The sequence below is a fragment of the Neoarius graeffei genome, chromosome 5 (genome assembly GCF_027579695.1).
Source record: "Neoarius graeffei isolate fNeoGra1 chromosome 5, fNeoGra1.pri, whole genome shotgun sequence".
Taxonomy (NCBI): domain Eukaryota; kingdom Metazoa; phylum Chordata; class Actinopteri; order Siluriformes; family Ariidae; genus Neoarius; species Neoarius graeffei.
This window is the reverse complement of record NC_083573.1, coordinates 103,788,728-103,809,705: the sequence shown is the minus strand read 5'-3', so window position 1 is coordinate 103,809,705 and position 20,978 is coordinate 103,788,728. Positions and strand designations below refer to the sequence as shown.

General features: G+C 41.4%; 1 protein-coding gene and 1 non-coding gene across 3 annotated transcripts in view; both read right to left on the bottom strand.

Moving 5' to 3' along the window:
- The window catches only part of LOC132887210 (guanine nucleotide exchange factor VAV3), a 261,559-nt gene that overhangs the window by 159,498 nt on the left and 81,083 nt on the right, over positions 1-20,978 (bottom strand). For both annotated transcript variants that reach the window (XM_060922681.1, XM_060922680.1), the window contains exon 2: positions 5,834-5,950. In XM_060922681.1, the coding sequence (XP_060778664.1) occupies positions 5,834-5,950 (117 nt within the window). The remainder of the gene's footprint in view (positions 1-5,833; positions 5,951-20,978) is intronic.
- Positions 13,126-13,198, bottom strand: trnar-ccg (transfer RNA arginine (anticodon CCG)). Its single transcript has one exon. It is a non-coding gene; the product is annotated as a tRNA-Arg (tRNA).

Here is a 20,978-nt window from a genome sequence, read left to right as displayed (position 1 = left end):
CACCAAGTTGCATCATCACGATGCAACTTTTTGCGTTGAAGAAAAGCGCTCTTGTTGGAGACAGTTTTTACATTGTGGTTTATTCAGGGGCATTTTGGGAGGCCCTCTCGCCTGCCGTACAGATTGATCAATTATGCAAGGCAGCAATTTTCAGTAACTCCTGCATCACGCCAGAGATGATTTTGACGGAGGCAGCTGGGGTCGAAGCAGGAATTTGCAGCTTTACTTGACAACTACAATTCACATCCATCATTAAGGTGAGAACCGGACCCGTTATTAACCCAAATATTTTCAAATAAATTGTGAGCGGCATGGTGGTGTAGTGGTTAGCACGGTTGCCTCACAGCAAGAAGGTTCCAGGTTTGAACGTCATGGCCAACAGGGGCCTTTCTGTATAGCGTTTGCATGTTCTCTCCATGTCTGTATGGGTTTCCTCTGGGTGCTCTGGTTTCACAGACAGTCCAAAGACATGCAGGTTCGGTAAAATACCCGGATACTGGGCTTGTACAAGCCAGTGCTGGATAGATTAGGGAGGGCTGTGTCAGGAAGGGCCTCCGGTGTAAAACCTATGCCAAATCAAATATGCGGAACAGATCCACCGTGGTGACCCTGAACATATGGGAGCAGCCAAAAGAAGATGAAGATTCACAAACGCATTGAAAAGTGTCAAAAACATCATAGCGTTTGAGTTAGTGATCACACTGATTTGTACCGTACCAGAGCGTGGCATGTGGCGATCACACTAGTTGGGAATGGTGCATCCTTTCACACTCAGCATGAGTACACCCTAAAATGATGTTTCCTCTGTGGGCAGAGCCAGGCAAGCTGGTATTACGTTACAAGGTGGTACAGTACATGACACAGTGCTCCTGGAGCAAACAGGGTTAAGGGCCTTCCTCAAGAGCCCAGTAGTGGCTGCTTGTTAATGCTGGGGCTTGAACCCATGACCTTCAGATCAGTAACCCAGAGCCTTACTTTTAATCATCTGAGAAGGGAAGCATCCAGTAGGAGTGAGAGACAGCGTGAGCCAAGACACTGTTTCGTGCCAATTTTTAAGGACGTCTCATGCCACGGACACGGTTTTTTTTGGATTCTTGTCTCCTCACACGTCCAAAATTAGAAGACGCTGAGACAGACTTTATCCGCCTTACATATATCATTATACATCAGGGCTGGGCAATTATTTTTTCCATGGGGCCACATGAGAAACAGAAAATTTTGTGGAGGGCCGGACCAAAAGGCTGAACTAAATTCTGCATAATATTAATTGTATTTCTTTATATAAAGCAGTAAATAACATTGTTTTTACAAGCTGCTAAGACTGGTAAGAGTATGGAAGAAATGAGGTTGCCTTACAAAAAATGTCATTTATTCAATCAAATTTCCCAAAACAGTGGTTAACAAAATGTGACCCCTCACCGGATCCAGGGACACATGTCGGCCGAAACGAATCCGAGATAATTGCAAAAGAAGCATTTTTTTTCGAAATTTGTGATTTTTGTTTTTTTCCATCATGTGCAAGTTGAGATCTTGAAGAATGCAATCAGTATTTCAGATAATAGATTGTTTTGTTGGAAAAGCATACATTTTTTGTTGCAAATTGTCTCGTTTTTGTCAGGACTGTAGCCTGCTGGGGGGTGTGGGTAAATTACCATATGGGCCATTCACATGATGATTTAAGTCTTTTTTTTTTCACGAATCAGCTGTATGATCCGAGTTGAGCTCGTGGCTACTTAACCTGCATACAGGCGTGTGATTTCACTATGGAATGAGTTACTAAACAGAGCGCAGAGGAGCTGAAACACTGCAAAGCAAACAGACACACGGTATTTACATCGGAGATAACCATTTCTAGCAAAAAAAAACGCAACCTCGTTTTCCAGATTGAATGGAATACTTGAATGATCGGATGATACACGGACCGTTCTAGGATTACATTCCATCGGAGGCATTGGTGTGTGCAAGGCGCCGTTTCTCTTTCTGATGGGGTGAGTTTATTAATCTAAAGGCCTCTGCATGCTCTTGCGACAAGGCTTTCGCAGATAGCTTTTCGCAGACAGTTGTAATTTATTGTTGAGCGGGGGAATAGGCGTGCACGATGTTATTCACCGGCACAACGCAAGGGGGCGCGAAGTCGCTAGGAGTAGTTGGTGGGTGTGGTTAGTGGAGTGTTTATCCTCCGGTTACTTATAATGACTAGAACTTTTTTTTTTTTATATAATGACTAGAACTGGAGTCGTATAGATGTACGTACTTCCTCAATCAACCGCTTTTCATGCTGCTCCATCTTCGCTCGTGTTTTTAAAAATGCCGGTCGTGAAAACAAAAACCGGGAAAGTAGGGAAGCGGAAGTGCGTGTACAGCGGGTAGAGTGGACCAATCAGAGCCCTCTTGTCTGCGGCGCTGTCTGCGAGGCTTCTGCGGTGGTCACAATTTTTGGGAGGTGCGCGCAGAGCGTCTGCGAAGGTGGGGGGGGCTACGCAGACACTGTCTGCGACACCGTCTGCGAGGACTGGGTTGTCAGCATAAATTGGCCTTGAGGCTGTGTGGTTATTTTTGCATGTAACGGAGAGTGTTGTGGTTTGGTTAAGCCTAGGTCACAACCGGACGTACGATTTTTTGGCCATGTGATTTTTGGCGTTTCCCAAATCGCTGCGGGTTTTTTTTGTTCACGGAGAAAGACGCGCGTTGGCCGTAAGTTTGTCCTGCAACCTGAAAAAAACGTAAGCGCCCGTAGAGTTTGTTTGACATGACAAAGAACCTCTGCGGCCGGTCTGCGGCTCGAAAATCAGCACGTCACACGCGCGCTCTCGTGCTTTTCACACGCGCGCTCTCGTGCGTTTCATGCGCGCTCTCCGTGTGTTTCTTGCGTTTTTTGCATGTAGACCGGCTGTAGGAGAGCGTACTGTACGGCCGGTTGTGACCGAGGCTTTACATGAAACTAGTGTTGTGTTAGTTGTCATCATCGTGCTATCTTTCTTTCTTACGGTGTGAGTAATTTTTCAACCACAAAACGTTAAAGTATACTTTAGGACTTATTTTTGTACTTCGTAATTGTTTTGGGCATACTTTGCATGGAAGGAAAATTGACGTGGTGATCTTTGTTTACATGAAAGTAGCATCGTGCTAGCTCGTAGGGGGTAGGGCTTTCCTTAATGTCATGCAAATGAGCAGCATTATGTGCCCGCCCTGCACCCAGAGTAGCTGAGATGGAAAACTTTGAGGGCGATTTTCTCCCTTTTCTGTTTTAAGAAGTATACACTTTCAAAAGGCCACACATTCTTCAAATATTGTCAGATCTCCACATGGAAGGCATCATTGGAAAGCTTAGAAACTGTACTTTCTGAATCTGTCAATAACTCAAAATGCCCCCGGGCAGACATGTGTCCCTGGATTCTGTGATCTGCTACAAATGTGATCGTTTGTACCATTTTTTTTTTCAGTCACATTCACCCCAAAACACAATAAAGACATCACAATATTGTCTTTCTACTCCAAATATCAAGCAAGATACATCATATTATAATAATGATGCCCACATTTGTAGTCTAATCACCTCATTTGGTGTTTTTCAGTTTTTTATTTGTTCAGTGAGAGAAATCTAGTCTCTGTTGGTCTTTAACGAGTGCATCAGAGTCAGGTTGAATGTCTGAGGTGGAGATACGAAGCACAGCTGACAGATGATCATCAGTTGATTCGGTGTGGTGTAGGTATCAGATCTACAGATCGGCTCGGGCTCCGGCGCCTGCTGGTGACGTCACACTATGTGATTGGCTGGACCGTTTGGAGGATGATGTACAAGTTTGTGGTTGGTCTGGACAAATTACGGAAGTAGTTATCGCGGGATTAGGTTTCGTGGGATTTCATGTCATGTTCATGTCACGCGCGTTGCGTTTTTGTTGAACACAACTTCAAAATAAAAGCAATGCACATTCAGTCCATGCATGAGGTAAAATTAGGAAATACGTTTATTTTGTCATTTCTAATTAACCTTACGCGGGCCGGTCAGAATGAACCAAAGGGCCGGATGCAGCCCGCGGGCCGTAAAATGCCCAGGTCTGTTATACATGGTAAATACTGTCATAGATTTTATAAAGGATTAGCAACACAGCTGTCTACAGATGAGTGAATTTTGCTCAGTCAGGAAGAAATACTGCTCACTTTGCAATGTGTGTGTGTGTGTGTGGGGGGGGGGGGGGGGGGGTTTTACAGAGATGAACTTAGTCAACCTTGACTGTATGAAATGAGGCCAGAGTGGTGCGGGAGTTTCCACTCATTAAATGAAGCGAGTTCTGCAAAGCGGTCGTGTTTTTAATGGGCTTTAACAGCTCGTTATTTCAGAGAGCAATGACGCAGCACAGCATCTGCCATCTTAAACTCACGCCGCTGTTGCTTTATTTAACCTTTTACTATTTAAACGTTAATAAATGTATTTTTGAAACATATCTGCTCAAAACATTTTCGTTACAGAGACATGATGGTCAGCTCGTTAAATCAGAGTTACTGTGAAGTTGATTGTTTTTCCATAACAGGATGTCCCCAAGTCTTATTCCGCCAACAATTATATTTTTATGATAGAATGACACCTCATACCTTTTTATTCATTTACAGTTAAATTTATGTTGTGGAACATCTGTGAAAGGACTTAGTTCCTCTTTTCACTTACATTCAAGGGCAATTCCATGTAAATGTCAACCTCACCGTGCAAAAATAAAGCAACATGTAATACATCAAAACCACTCCCAGAGATATCACCTAGGCCTGTATTTTACAGATGTGAATAAGTTGAACCAATTTGTAACCAACCTAATATGTCACTGTCAGTCTTTCTTTCTTATAATGTAAAACCCAAGCTAAAATCAACTTTGATCATGTACAATTCTATATTATTGCCACAAGCCACAGAAATGTATGCTAAAATCCACAAAACAGCAAAACAATAGCCATCCTAAATATTATTTAAGAACTTTGATAGTTTTAGCTGATATTTAGAGAGTTTTTCAAAGGGTTATGGTGGTTAAATTGCTGATTTTCTAAACATATGCCATGTCTATTTCAGACGTGTCACATCCATAACGGAATTTCGTCACATCCATAACGCTGACTTTTCCTTCCGAAACTCTGCATGAAATACAAAATATTTTAAACAAAGATTTTTTAATATTCACCTTGGACCCCTCTATCAAATGGATATCTCCATTTCGACATTAGGTTTACAATTTTACAGAGTTTGATAAAAATGTACAGTCACCCAAGAAAAGTGATACTTTTTCTGTCACATCCATAACGCATCTTATATTGGCATTTCCTGGCATGCCCTAGATGTACTATGGGAATTGTTCTTGTTCTATCACTTCTCCAGTATGGTACAGCCTTAAAATATGCAACACCTGTTTAAATACTGGGAGACAATAAAACATGCACTGGGTCATTTGTTGCCATTTTGAGTTCAAGTGTCACGTCCATAACGCTGGAATTGCTCTTTAGCGGCTATAAACGGCTGTTCCCTCTATTAAAGACCTACAGTTTGTCATGTTACTAAGAAACCTTGGACACGTCCCCCTGAACGAGCTGTTACTATAGACACCATAGCGTGACCACGTTGGCATTAATATAAACCTGTGATTTGCAGCTGCCCTGCTGTTCTCAGAGCTGCTGTTCTAGAAAATGAATCAACACTGTGAAGGACAGATGATCTTTCTGTTATAACAAAATCAATTCTGCTGCTGTATTGATATAAAATCTAAAGAACATTTCCCAGACACATCAGCGTCTGGGTTGCGGTTTCAATTCTCCATCACAGACTCTTCAGAGAAAGTCAAACATGGCCTACCTTGCCGAAGTCACGTACGTCGAACAGGTCGAAAGCCTCGAATAGCTCACTCTTCTTCATGCTGAACACTTCGCAGCACGCCGCCAGGAATGTTCTGATGTTTTTCAGGCACAGGAACTGCACACAGACCACAAGAATGCTGTTTAATTCCAGGTCATTTTTCATATAATAATCAGGGTTCGAATCTTTTATCGCAGGTTAAGAAACTATCACACCTGAACTAGACATGACAAAGGTCTGATACCCAGTAGCAGGACAACAATGTTGGGCCATGCGTTATATCAGAGAAAACATCAGATATCAGATCTTCTAACAATCAACAAGAATTGGAATTGGATTTAGAAAATTTAGTAATGGAAATGTTACTGGAAATGTTAACGGTACGAGAAATGTTGACATTTAAATAGATTTGACAAGTTGTTCTTTTGTTAGGATTCATTTTATAATATTTATACTTCATTTCTGTCATAGATTAAGTTTCTTTTGATACAAAAAAATCTCAAACAATACAGACGTTATAGAGCTCAGAAACTTCAAAATTAACTATGAGCTGAAGGCAAAAACATGTAGGGTAAAGGGTACAGGGTGCAGGGGACAGGGTAAGGGGTATGGTAAGGGGTATGGGGTAAAGGGTACTGGGTAAAGGGTATAGGGTATAAGGTACAGGGTAAAGGGCACATGGTAAAGGGCACATGGTAAAGGGTACAGGGTAAAGGGTACAGGGTAAAGGGTACAGGGTAAAAGGTACAGGGTAAAGGGTACAGGGTAAAGGGTATGGAGTAAAGGGTACAGGGTAAAAGGTACAGGGTAAAGGGTACAGGGTAAAGGGTACAGGGTAAAAGGTACAGGGTAAAGGGTACAGGGTAAAGGGTACAGGGTAAAGGGTACAGGGTAAACGGTACACTGTAAAGGGTGCAGGGAACAGGGTAAATGGTGCAGGGTACAGGGTAAAGGGTACAGGGTAAAAGGTACAGGGTAAAGGGTACAGGGTAAAGGGTACAGGGTAAAAGGTACAGGGTAAAGGGTATGGAGTAAAGGGTACAGGGTAAACGGTACACTGTAAAGGGTGCAGGGAACAGGGTAAATGGTGCAGGGTACAGGGTAAAGAGTATGGGGTAAAGGGTACAGGGTAAACGGTACACTGTAAAGGGTGCAGGGAACAGGGTAAATGGTGCAGGGTAAAGGGTAAAGAGTATGGGGTAAAGGGTACAGGGTAAAGGGTACAGGGTAAAAGGTACAGGGTAAAGGGTACAGGGTAAAAGGTACAGGGTAAAGGGTACAGGGTAAAAGGTACAGGGTAAAGGGTATGGAGTAAAGGGTACAGGGTAAACGGTACACTGTAAAGGGTGCAGGGAACAGGGTAAATGGTGCAGGGTACAGGGTAAAGAGTATGGGGTAAAGGGTACAGGGTAAACGGTACACTGTAAAGGGTGCAGGGAACAGGGTAAATGGTGCAGAGTATGGGGTAAAGGGTACAGGGTAAAAGGTACAGGGTAAAGGGTATGGAGTAAAGGGTACAGGGTAAACGGTACACTGTAAAGGGTGCAGGGAACAGGGTAAATGGTGCAGGGTACAGGGTAAAGAGTATGGGGTAAAGGGTACAGGGTAAACGGTACACTGTAAAGGGTGCAGGGAACAGGGTAAATGGTGCAGAGTATGGGGTAAAGGGTACAGGGTAAAGAGTATGGGGTAAAGGGTACAGGGTAAAGGGTACAGGGTAAAAGGTACAGGGTAAAGGGTACAGGGTAAAAGGTACAGGGTAAAGGGTATGGAGTAAAGGGTACAGGGTAAACGGTACACTGTAAAGGGTGCAGGGAACAGGGTAAATGGTGCAGGGTACAGGGTAAAGAGTATGGGGTAAAGGGTACAGGGTAAACGGTACACTGTAAAGGGTGCAGGGAACAGGGTAAATGGTGCAGGGTAAAGAGTATGGGGTAAAGGGTACAGGGTAAAGGGTACAGGGTAAAAGGTACAGGGTAAAGGGTACAGGGTAAAAGGTACAGGGTAAAAGGTACAGGGTAAAGGGTATGGAGTAAAGGGTACAGGGTAAATGGTACACTGTAAAGGGTGCAGGGAACAGGGTAAATGGTACAGGGTAAAGAGTATGGGGTAAAGGGTACAGGGTAAACGGTACACTGTAAAGGGTGCAGGGAACAGGGTAAATGGTGCAGGGTACAGGGTAAAGAGTATGGGGTAAAGGGTAAAGGTTAAAGGGTACATGGTAAAGGCTACAGGGTAAAGGGTACAGGGTAAACAGTACAGGGTAAATGGTGCACTGTAAAGGGTGCAGGGAACGGGGTAAATGGTGCAGGATAAAGGGTATGGGGTAAAGGGTAAAGGTTAAAGGGTACATGGTAAAGGGTATGGGGTACAGAGTAAAGGGTACAGGTTACAGTGTAAAGGGTACAGGTCACAGGGTACATGGTACAAGTGATAGGGTAAAGGGTACAACCCACAATGAAGACAAAAGTTAGACACCGAATGCTGCACAAGACATGACTTAACTACTAGTGCTCATTAACATACATGTGAATCAGGTAGAAACAGTCATGTGACATAAGTGTCGTAAGTGATCATGTGATGTGCAGTGGCTGATCAGAGTCCTAGTCCGGTACCACCATGACACTTTCTTACATTTATCATATCTACAATGTAATGATTTCTGTGTGAAGGAGTTAAAACACGGGATGCGGATCTGTATCGGCTGATACTCCAGGTTTCGGTATCTGTATCAGAACCTGAACCTGAACCTGTCTCGAGATGGAACAATACCACTTTTATGTTTTCTGATACCAATACTAATACTGAAACTGAAACCTCGAGTATCAACCAAGACGGATAACAATACTCAAACCATATTATATTCTTTAAAAAGCTTTAAAAACTTTAAAGATTAAAAAATATTTGATAATTAAAGCACTTGCATATACAATGCAAAGCTAAAAACACAATTTACAAATCAGTCCTAACAAAACGTTTCTTTATACTGTACTGCAAGCAAACATTTCCAATTAAATATATTTTCCAAAAGCAAATTCTGATCTTTTCCATTTGTTCCAAGATCAAATTTTTCTCTGATACCAAATCCAGTACAAACAATTTGGTACTGGTATCAGTCTGATCTGATCCTGGGTATCGGATCAGCGCTGTGTCTAATTTATTTTTTTCCGCAAAAATGTCAGTCCAAGGGTTCTATCATGTGCAAAATAAACGTTGTAGTATTAACGGTGTACACTATTAAATACAGTAATATTTGGGACATAGCCCATAATTTAATTTTTGCACACACACCCGTACAAGCCAGACATGAGCTCATCTCTCACTGTTTCCTGGCACTTCTTCACTCGGCTGAAGAATATCGAAAATTAGCAGAGAAAGTTTGCATTGGAAACCAAAATGTGTGTGTGTGTGTGTGTGTGTGTGTGTGAAGACAGATGCTAAGGCAGCCTGATTAATGAGAAGTGTGTTAGTGTGTATGTCGATCCCTGACCAGTGACTCAGTGACACTTCACACAGCTAATAAATGGATATAATAGTAAAGTGGATATGATATTATTACTGAGGGTGGTTTCTAAATATCATAACATAAAGGGTGTGGCAAAAAGACATTACGTATAAATATTTGGTGACATGTAACATAAATAAGAAGATATGATTAATGTCAAACTTTTCAGTATGATTATAAAGCATGCCAGAGACCATGCCTAGTTCGCTGAGACCACACCCATATTTCAAAAAATTTGTTTCATAAAGAAAATGCCTCCTTCACTGAGACCACGCCTCCTTTATGAAGAAAAGACCACATCTATTAGAAAAAAAGACTTTCACTACATTACATTACATGCCATTTATCAGACACTCTTATCCAGAGCGATGTGCAACGCGTGCAAAAGTCAGGTACACGAAGTGCTGAACTTTGGCACAAGAAAGTTCTAGTGCCAACTAAACAAGTGCCAGAATAATACCAAGTGTAATATTCTGTTGAAGTACCAACACTCAGCAAACAGCCAAGGAAACAAACCAATGGTACAAGGCACAACTAAATAGAAAACCCAAACGGCTAACCCCAGGCTAGACAGTGCGCAGCCTGGATTGGTCTTGACCGATACACAGTTACACAGTGGGCAGAGAAGCAGGCAGCCTGAAGAGGTGAGTCTTCAGTCTGCGTTTGAAGGTGGTCAGGGAGTCAGCAATTCTGGCCTCAATGGGAAGGTCATTCCACCAACGGGGAACCAGGACAGACAGCAGTCTTGAGCGGGCTGGGTGACCAGTAGTCGCAGAGCATAGGGATGTGTCTGGCATGTACAGGCATAACAGACTCTGGAGGTATGCTGGCTCTAACCCCTTGAGAGTCTGGTAAGCTAGCACCAAGGTCTTAAATTTGATACGAGCTGCGATAGGTAGCCAGTGCAGGTCGGCAAACAGAGGGGTGACATGGGAAGAACGAGAGAAGTTGTAGACCAGGTGAGCTGCAGCATTTGGGATGAGCTGCAGGGGTCTGATGACAGATGCTGGAAGGCCAGAAAGGAGAGAGTTGCAGTAGTCCACGAGGGACAGGATCAATGCTTGGACCAGGAGCTGAGTAGAGTAGGTGGCGAGAAAAGGGTGGATCCTTTGGATGTTGTAGAGGAGGAATCTACACATCCAGGTCACTGCAGCGATGTTAGAAAGCTCACAAAAGCTAATTTTACTGAAAGGCCACACCTTCATCCTTTTCTTTTTTTTTTCAGAAAAAAAAACATCCACTGAAAAGTCACACCTCCTTCAATGACCAAAAAACTACTTTGATCGAAAGGCCACTTTCACTGGAAGGCCACGCTTTCTCTAAGCGTTCAATCCCCTTTCAGGAAAAAACTACTTTCACCAAAAGGCCATGCCTCCTACATGGAAAAACATTCACTAAAAGGTCACACCTCCTTCACCAAAATGCCACGCGTCCTTCATAGAAAAACTTTTACCTCTGAATGACCACGCCCCTTTTAGTTTCCCTAAAACACTGCAGCTCCTTCACTGAGACCCCGCTCCTCCTTCAGTGAATAACCACACCCCTTATGCTGAAAGATCCTGCCCTAATTGTTTAATGGAACTGACAGGGAAATAGTTTCAAAAAATACATACACAAATAAACAACTCATTCAGTGTTGCTTCTGAGGGAGAGATTACAATCAGGAAGTGTGTCTGATGATAATGATCTAAATGGGTTACTGTTAGCTTATTACTGTATAATGCTCTCCTGCTTCCCCTCCACATACACACACACAAGTTTCTTAGATATCTTCTGAGATATGAAGCTCGAGTTTATTTTAATGAACTGAAGTACAAAAGTACAGGAAAGTGAGGCACACACACACAAAAAAAAGAAAAAAAAACTAGAAGGGTACTCGGTAGGGTGGAGACCTTCACCAAGCTACATATTCAGATCTGCATCAAAATCTAATCATTTGTTCCTTGGTCCATGGCTCACCTTTCCACCAAATTTCATCAAAATCCGTTCACTACTTTTTGAGTTACGTTGGGAACAAACAAGCAAACCAACAAACAGAGGCAAAAACATAACCTGCTCTGGCAAACTGGTTGAAATAATTAAGCTAACAATTCCCAGTGTGATCACACACTCCATCCCTTAGTATTTTTACTCTATGACAGGGGTTTTCAAAGTGTGGGAGAGTCAGCCCCCCCCCAGAGAGCAAATAAACAACAGCCCCCCCCCTTACAATGTTTGTTGTTGCTATACGTAATGTTCCATTCGTATTTTAAATAAATGGTTGTTGTACACATTTTTATTTTTTTCTTTTACACATTTTAAACATCTGTGCTTTTTAAAACATCTTTTTACACATTTTAAACATCTCATAGCATCGTTAGCTAGCACTTCTTGGCAGACAACACATTGTGGCAGTGGAGCATCTTCAGATCCAGTCCATGAAAATCCAAACTTTAAATAATCGTGCTCATACTTCCTTCTTTTTTTAGTCCCTCCCAGGATTCCGCGAGCCTTTTTTGTGATTGTTGCAGGCTAAAATGTCTGATGTTGCGGGGGTTTTCCAAAAAATTGCGATGAAAGTTGTGGTGTTTTTTAGGTTTTTGTTGCGATTACATTGCGGGAGGAAGTGAAAGTTGCGAGAAATTGTTGCGATTTTCTCTTTTTGTGATTAAAATTGAGTGATATGTTAAATATTAAGTTATTACTGAAAAACTATTGATTAAAAAAACAAAGACACTGAGAAATGGTCCTATAAACAACTTTACCAATATAAAAGATTACCAGGACTACAAAAATGCAGAACAATAGGCTTTACTTATCCAAATGCACCTGTTGGTTCAAAAGTTAAAGTGCAGAGAACCTCACAGCACAACATGAAGTTACCTTAAAGTATAATATAAATGCCTCAGCTTTCATGTAAGAAAAAAAACTATTAATACTAGTACTGTGTGCAGGCAGTCTCTCCTGAAGACTAAATTAAACAATAATTATAAACTAATAAAATAAATGGCTCAGGCTTCATAGAAGGAAAACAACAATTTGAACAGAATCTCACAGTATGATGCTGAAGCTGCTGAAACAATGGAAAATAAAATACCATTTTGGCAAAAATGTTGGCATCCATTAATTTCTTGTATTAAGTAAAAAAATAATGTAAAGTGCGCACAGTCCTTCACTGTAAACATAACACACTTTCAGTAACAGAATTTAAGCCTATATAAACACTGACTCGCACATGCAGTGTTGCCAGATACTGCTGACGTTTTCCATTCCAAAATATGTTCAAAACCCGCCAAAATGCACTTAAAACCGCCCAATATGGCAACACTGTGCGCATGCTGCTTCTCTTGAACGTATACACGGAAGTAAGGCGGAAGGTAGTTTGTCGATGTCACCTCAAGATGACGCCAATGATTGGTCAAATTTGCGGGAAGGTTGCGGTGATTGGATATAATTGCAACACCGCCCTGAATTCGCGGGGATTGGTTGAATTTGCAAATTGCAACATCACGAAATCCTGGAGGGTCTGATTTTTTGCTTGGCCCAGACTCTGTCTCCTCACTCACTGTAGCTTTAGGTACTAAAAATTGATCCATTTTGTCTCTGGCAAAGGCTAGCTGAAGTTCACTAAATGTCCACAATAGTAACTTATTCTGGTTTATGTTTCCTCACATTGCACCCCCCCCCACTTTGAAAAGCCCTGCTCTATGACATAACTGCTAGTATGTTCACTGAAGACTTTATTTATTTTTTGCCATGGGAGATGCTCTTGAACTATACAGAGCCCCAGAGTAAGTCTTGGAAGGTATGACCCAGGTGGGACTTGAACCCACAATCCCCAGCTTCGGAGGCTGATGCCTTCTCCATTAGGCCACTGGGCCACATGCAGGAGCCTTCAGTGATACATTATTCTGTGCAGTTTAATACTTTAACTCAGGTGGCCTGGGGCTATAATCTCAATGATGCTTCTCCATTTATTATAGTCCTTTAAGATGATTAGAAATTGTTCAAACATTTCAACCATTCTGGCTGATTCACACATGTACCAAAAATACTGGGAAAGGCATGTGTTTAACTCAACTGACGTCTAGAAAATCTTGCCAATCATTCAAACACAATCAAAGATGGAACAACCTCAGATGTGCTCAGGCCCAGTGAATTAGGCAGTGTTTCTGGACGTTGTTGCTATCTGGTTTTCGCTTTGCATGGGAGATACAGTGAAGATGCTTATGTACAACGGTTTTTCAGTGTTCCCAAGTTCGTTGAGTAATGTCCTTTATACAATCATGTAGGTTTTTAATGCAGTGCCACCTGAGGGCTTGAAGGTCACAGGGGTCCAATGTTGGTTTTCGGCCTTGCCTCTTGCATACAAAGATTTCTCTGGATTCTCTGAATCTTTTGATGATACTATGGATTAATGATGGTGAAATCCCTAAACTCCTTGCAGTTGTACATTGAGAAATGTTGTTTTTTAAACTGTTGGACTATTTGTGATGAACCTCACCCCATCCTTGCTTGTTGAACAACTGAGCCTTTCCAATTACCAGTTAACCTGTTTACCTGTAGAATGTTCTAAGCAGGCAGATTTTGAGCGTTCCACAACTTTGCAAGTCTTTTGTTGCCACCGTCACAACTTTTTTGACATCGAGGTTGTACTATGTTCTTGGGGAATCAAGCCAAATGCATCACAAGCAAGATCTGAAGGAATTTTACATTTCCGAAGGGGATTTGTTTTCTGTCTTTTGAAAAAAGGAAAATAGTTCTTGTCATTAGCCCCACCTGCCAGTGTTTAGGACTTTTTGTAGAAATTCGCTTGCTGTGGATTGCACAAACCAAGTGCAGCTTGGTGAGGGTTGCTTCCATGTCGCTGGTATTTGCATATTGGAGGCTCGAGCTTTGTTCGCTGTCGCAAAGCTTTAAAAGCGAAACTCCACAATCAACAGTGTGGTTGTACAGTTTCCCTGTCCACATCTCTCTCCCTGTGAAGATACATTTTAAACAAGCAACAGTGTACAGCTCAGTACCAAAGCCTTCATCTGATATCTGTAGACCTACATAAAAGCGTACAACCCCCAGCTTCAGAGGCTCTGTACACAACTAACATAGCGAAGTTTTACATTACCGTTCAAAAGTTTGGGGTCACCCAGACAATTTTGTGTTTTCCATGAAAAGTCACACTTTTATTTACCACCATAAGTTGTAAAATGAATAGAAAATATAGTCAAGACATTTTTCTGGCCATTTTGAGCATTTAATCGACCCCACAAATGTGATGCTCCAGAAACTCAATCTGCTCAAAGGAAGGTCAGTTTTATAGCTTCTCTAAAGAGCTCAACTGTTTTCAGCTGTGCTAACATGATTGTACAAGGGTTTTCTAATCATCCATTAGCCTTCTGAGGCAATGAGCAAACACATTGTACCATTAGAACACTGGAGTGAGAGTTGCTGGAAATGGGCCTCTATACACCTATGGAGATATTGCACCAAAAACCAGACATTTGCAGCTAGAATAGTCATTTACCACATTAGCAATGTATAGAGTGCATTTCTGATTAGTTTAAAGTGATCTTCATTGAAAAGAACAGTGCTTTTCTTTCAAAAATAAGGACATTTCAAAGTGACCCCAAACTTTTGAACGGTAGTGTGTGTTAATCAGAGTATGATCAGAGACCGCACGTGAACAGGAATATTAGTGGAATATTCATTTTCATTAGCCATGGAAACAGCCTTCATTTATGAAACGAATGTATGACAGAAAACTGGGTGTCGGGTCATTTCCGAAAAAGCTTGGCGTTTATGAGTACAGTAAATCTAAACTGAGTGGAGAATTGTGACTGGCATCTAAGCACATACGACCGCATATTCCTCACCTACAAATATGTCGCGTCTGGCAAAATATTATATTTTATAAAACCGACATTGTCTATGTGTCATATCCCTAACATCAGATAAATAGGTATGATTTAATAGTTTGCAGTTAATGGGGTTAATACTACTTTTTGAGTTATGTTGGGAACAAACAAACAAACAAATGGAGGCGAAAACAGACCGGTAACCTCCTTTAACACAACTGGTGGCGGTAACAAGTTTTTAAAATTATTGCAACAGCAAAAAAGAACTAAACATGTGCAACTAATACAGCCCATGGCCTAAAGGTTAGAGAAGCAGCTTTGGGGTCAAAAGGTTGCTAGTTTGATTCCCTATTCCAGCAGGAATGGCTGAAGTGCCTTAAACTCAGATGCCTAACCCCCAGGGTCTTCTGGGTATGTTATATATCACTCTGGGTAAGTGGGCATGCTAATAATAAAGTGTGTGCTCTCTTAATTATTCTATATCTACGTCCTTTTGTTTTTGGTTTTTATTAGGGTGTTTTTTCATTCATCTCATCTCATTATCTGTAGCCGCTTTATCCTGTTCTACAGGGTTGCAGGCAAGCTGGAGCCTATCCCAGCTGACTACGGGCGAAAGGCGGGGTACACCCTGGACAAGTCGCCAGGTCATCACAGGGCTGACACATAGACACAGACAACCATTCACACTCACATTCACACCTACGGTCAATTTAGAGTCACCAGTTAACCTAACCTGCATGTCTTTGGACTGTGGGGGAAACCAGAGCACCAGGAGGAAACCCACGCGGACACGGGGAGAACATGCAAACTCCACACAGAAAGGCCCTCGCCGGCCACGGGGCTCGAACCCGGACCTTCTTGCTGTGAGGCAACAGCGCTAACCACTACACCACCGTGCCGCCCAGGGTGTTTTTTTTATTCTGTAATTCCTGTATCCTTTTATTTTATTTTGTTTCATTTTGTTTATTGCTTGATTTTGTTTGTTTGTTTGTCAGGTCGAAATGTTAAGAGGCTTCTCACTCTAAATTCCAAATTGGACAATTTATTTATGCCTTTATGTCTTTATTTAAACTCGGCCCACCCATTTGAAAAAAAAAAAATGCTAACCAACAAATAAAAATACAAATTCTAGAAATCGGTGAAAATAAAATTAAAACAAAAAAATTAAATAAAAAATAGAATATTAAAAAAAGTGAAAGGATTTGTTTTTTGTTTCTTCGGTTGTAGGTTTCCTTTTTCTTTTTTTTTTTCCAGTTATGTTCTTGTTTCCTGTATTGATGACGAACTTGAAGCAAAATTGGGACTCAAGAAAAAGTGCTCCATGAACAAAAATGACAAAATGATTAAAAATTATTAAATTATTAGTTGTTATTATTTTATAATAAAATTATGAGGTTTTTTTTTAAATGTTATTCTGTACTGTGTTAAAGATTTTCAAAAATGTAACTTTTGAACGCTTTTGCTTTTTGCTTTAAATATTTGCGTTTTTTATTAGCATTATTATTATTATTATTATTCGACCCCATCTGCCCCTTCGAGTCGTCTGCCAGCTTCCTGTGCAGTTCTGAGTTACCCTGGCGTGTGTATCTTGGGCACCACGGCAGGAAGTGGCTTCTTTTTCCTCTGTCTGTGTGAAACTCAGCCTATGCTCCAAATGTTAGAACACTCACGGCCCGTTGTCTTAAAGATAATGCACTGGGACATACGTACAGCTACACATCACATGTGTCTTCCATCAGTTCCAGCGCTAATCTCACACGCAGTAGCAGAGACCGAGCGGCTCGTCTGAACTCTGGTTCACTCAGCAGTGCATTGTGGGTAGCGGTGCAGCAAATGGACGGAGTTATATAAACTCCGTACTTCCTCTCACATTTACTAATCAAAGAGTGTCCACACACACACACATATTTCCACTCACTTGTGTATTACTGTAACTAAATAATCCATAATCTTCACTCTGATGAGCAGTAAAATTTCCACAAAATTAAAAAAATAATTCAGAAAATAAAAAATAAATGAAAACTAAACAAAAAGCAGAAATATCACCAGAGCAGAGTGATAACAGCAAACATAAATAAGCACATTTTAAAATATAATAAAATAATACTTTATTAAATTATGCATGAATTGCTTAGAGTTTTGTACTAGTTTTAATTCACTTCTTTATTTTTCTATTTTTTTCTTCCATTCTTTTGTAACGCTTTCACATTTTACAGACCTTTTCATTTCTGAAGGAACGTCAAATGATTACAGCGGCCACGAGTAACGATAAATATTGTCTCTTAAACAATATAAAGTTTAAAAAAAAAAAACGGTCTAAAACGTTTTATATATAAAAATAAAATTTAAAACTAAAACTGAAACTAAAGATGAAATAAAAGTGAAAAAATAAATAATATTAAAAAATGTGAATAAAGGGCGGCACGGTGGTGTAGTGGTTAGCGCTGTCGCCTCACAGCAAGAAGGTCCTGGGTTCGAGCCCCGGGGCCGGCGAGGGCCTTTCTGTGTGGAGTTTGCATGTTCTCCCCGTGTCCGCGTGGGTTTCCTCCGGGTGCTCTGGTTTCCCCCACAGTCCAAAGACATGCAGGTTAGGTTAACTGGTGACTCTAAATTGACCGTAGGTGTGAATGTGAGTGTGAATGGTTGTCTGTGTCTATGTGTCAGCCCTGTGATGACCTGGTGACTTGTCCAGGGTGTACCCTGCCTTTCGCCCGTAGTCAGCTGGGATAGGATCCAGCTCGCCTGCGACCCTGTAGAACAGGATAAAGCGGCTAGAGATAATGAGATGAGATGAAATGTGAATAAAAAAAGCAAAACAAATACAACCTTGATCTTAAAGCCTTCCAGTCTGTCGGATAATATGGCAATTTTTTTGTATATTTTCGTTTCTCTAACAAACAAACAAACAAGCAAACAAACAAACAAACAAATAAATAAATAAATAAGCATGCAAGAAAACTCAATCAAGTGTCTCTCGAGCTATAAAAGGACTAAATTCTCTCTCTCTCTCACTCACACACACACACACACACACACAGATCTCTTCAGAAGCCTTCACAGGGCCTTGGGCACAGATAAGACAAGCATAAATGCCCGCAGTATTTATGCACATGTATTTGGTTTCCTCTCGTTATCATCCGAGTGAATCATGCAGACGCCCCTCAGAGACGTCCGACAGCGGCTGGGTATCAGGAGGAAGCACACACACGCACACACACACGCACACACACACACACAGAACAAGAGGAAGAGAATGAGCCAACACACATGCGTTTCAAAATTGTAGGGGGAAACCAAGAATGTCCTCACTGAAGAGTTTTACACATTCACCCATCATCACTTCTATAATAACTGCAATAAAACGCACACACACACACACACACACACACACACACACACTTGTTTTCATGTCTTATTAACGGAATCTCACAATGATTTACGACCATAATAGCAAGCAACTTAAGAAATACAATAACGTTACCATAGCAACCACAATCAATTCATCACTAATACTAAACATGTTAGTTACGCCTTGGCGTTTCCTGGCGTGTGGTAAACCCTCTAATAGTTTGCGTTTCGGACGGTGAGAGATTAAAGGCCGGTTGCTTTCATCGCAGGTGGAGAAGCAGACACTAATCTCTGATACTCGGTGTTCGATATAACTCCATTACACACTCCACAGACAGGAATCACTCACACACACTAGACAGAGAGAAGAAATAAAACTCACGCTATTAAGTTTCAACAAGGGGGGGAGGGGTGGGATAATGCAGAAACGTCCATATCGAATATACAGTATAATATCTCATATTTATAACGGACCCACGTGTGGACGTTTTGTGCCTGAAGAAGTCCGGTACGAAAGTTAGAATTTGTTTTCAGTAGGCATGTACTGATATAGCGTGTGATGATAAATCATGTTACAATTTTATCACGACTTGATTCGATGACATTCAAATTCAAAGTGTAAATTCAAATTGCGTTGTTTAGACAGCAGATGGCACAGTAATGTACAACAGCAATAGGAAATGCATGTGACTTCACCGTAGGCGGAAGGAACACAGCTCACATGCTGCGAAAGCACAGGAAAAAAAAAAAGATGTGAAAGAGGTGTCGTGTGATTGTGTACAAACAGATTGAACAGGAAATCAGAGCTCTTTCTCTCTTTTTACACGCTGCTGAAAGATAAAGAAAAGAGAAGCAAATGGAGGAAGTCGAAATGTTCATAAAAGTTTATTAAGGAAAAGAATATTTGTGATTAACCCTCTGTGGCATGGTGTTGCCCTCAGGCAACAAACCACCTTTATGGCCCTCACACTACCCCTTTAAATTTTTTTACATAAAACATCACATAAATTGTAACATGACAAGTCTGTGACCAATGAAATGTGGGGCTGAAGTGGGTTTGACCTTTTGTCTGGGGGTGGGGCAGAAACAGAAACACACTGCACACACAAGCTAATCTCAAAACCACTGCTTGATAAACCATTTGTGGTTGATGTTTGTTGAAATAAAGCTTTTTTTGAATGTGTATATATATATATATGTGACCCCTCACCGAATCCAGGGACACATGTCGGCCGAAACGAATCCAAGATAATCGCAAAAGAAGCATTTTTTTTTTCAAAATTTGTGATTTTCGTTTTTTTCCATCATGTGCAAGTTGAGATCTTGAAGAATGCAATCAGTATTTCAGATAATAGACTGTTTTGTTGGAAAAGCATACATTTTTTGTTGCAAACTGTCTCGTTTTTGTCAGGACTGTAGCCTGCTGGAGGGTGTGGGTAAATTACCATATGGGCCATTCACATGATGATTTAAGTCTTTTGTTTTTTTTCCGCGAATCAGCTGTATGATGCGAGTTGAGCTCGTGGCTACTTAAGCTGCATATAGGCGTGTGATTTCACTATGGAATGAGCAAGCTAAACAGAGCGCAGAGGAGCTGAAACACCGCGAAGCAAACAGACACACGGTATTTACATCAGAGATCACCATTTCTAGCAAAAAAACCTGCAACCTCGTTTTCCAGATTGAATGGAATACTTGAATGATCGGATGATACACGGACCGTTCTAGGACTACATTCCATCGGAGGCATTGGTGTGTGCAAGGCGCCGTTTCTCTTTCTGATGGGGTGAGTTTATTAATCTAAGGCTGTGTGGTTATTTTTGCATCTAACGGAGAGTGTTGTGGTTTGGTTAAGCCTAGGTCACAACCGGACGTACGATTTTTTGGCCGTGTGATTTTTGGCGTTTCCCAAATCGCTGCGGGGTTTTTTTGTTCACGGAGAAAGACGTGCGTTGGCCGTAAGTTTGTCTTGCAACCTGAAAAAAACGTAAGCGCCCGTAGAGTTTGTTTCACATGACAAAGAACCTCTGCGGCCGGTCTGCGGCTCGAAAATCAGCACGTCACACGCGCGCTCTCGTACGTTTCATGTGCGCCCTCCGTGCGTTTCTTGAGTTTTTTGCATGTAGACCGGCCGTAGGAGCGCGTACTGTACGGCCGGTTGTGACCGAGGCTTTACATGAAACTAGTGTTGTGTTAGTTGTGTCATCATCGTGCTATCTTTCTTTCTTACGGTGTGAGTAAATTTTCAACCACAAAACGTTAAAGTATACTTTAGGACTTATTTTTGTACTTCATAATTGTTTTGGGCATACTTTGCATGGAAGGAAAATTGACGTGGTGATCTTTGTTTACATGAAAGTAGCATCGTGCTAGCTCGTAGGGGGTAGGGCTTTCCTTAATGTCATGCAAATGAGCAGCATTATGTGCCCGCCCTACACCCAGAGTAGCTGAGATGGAAAAC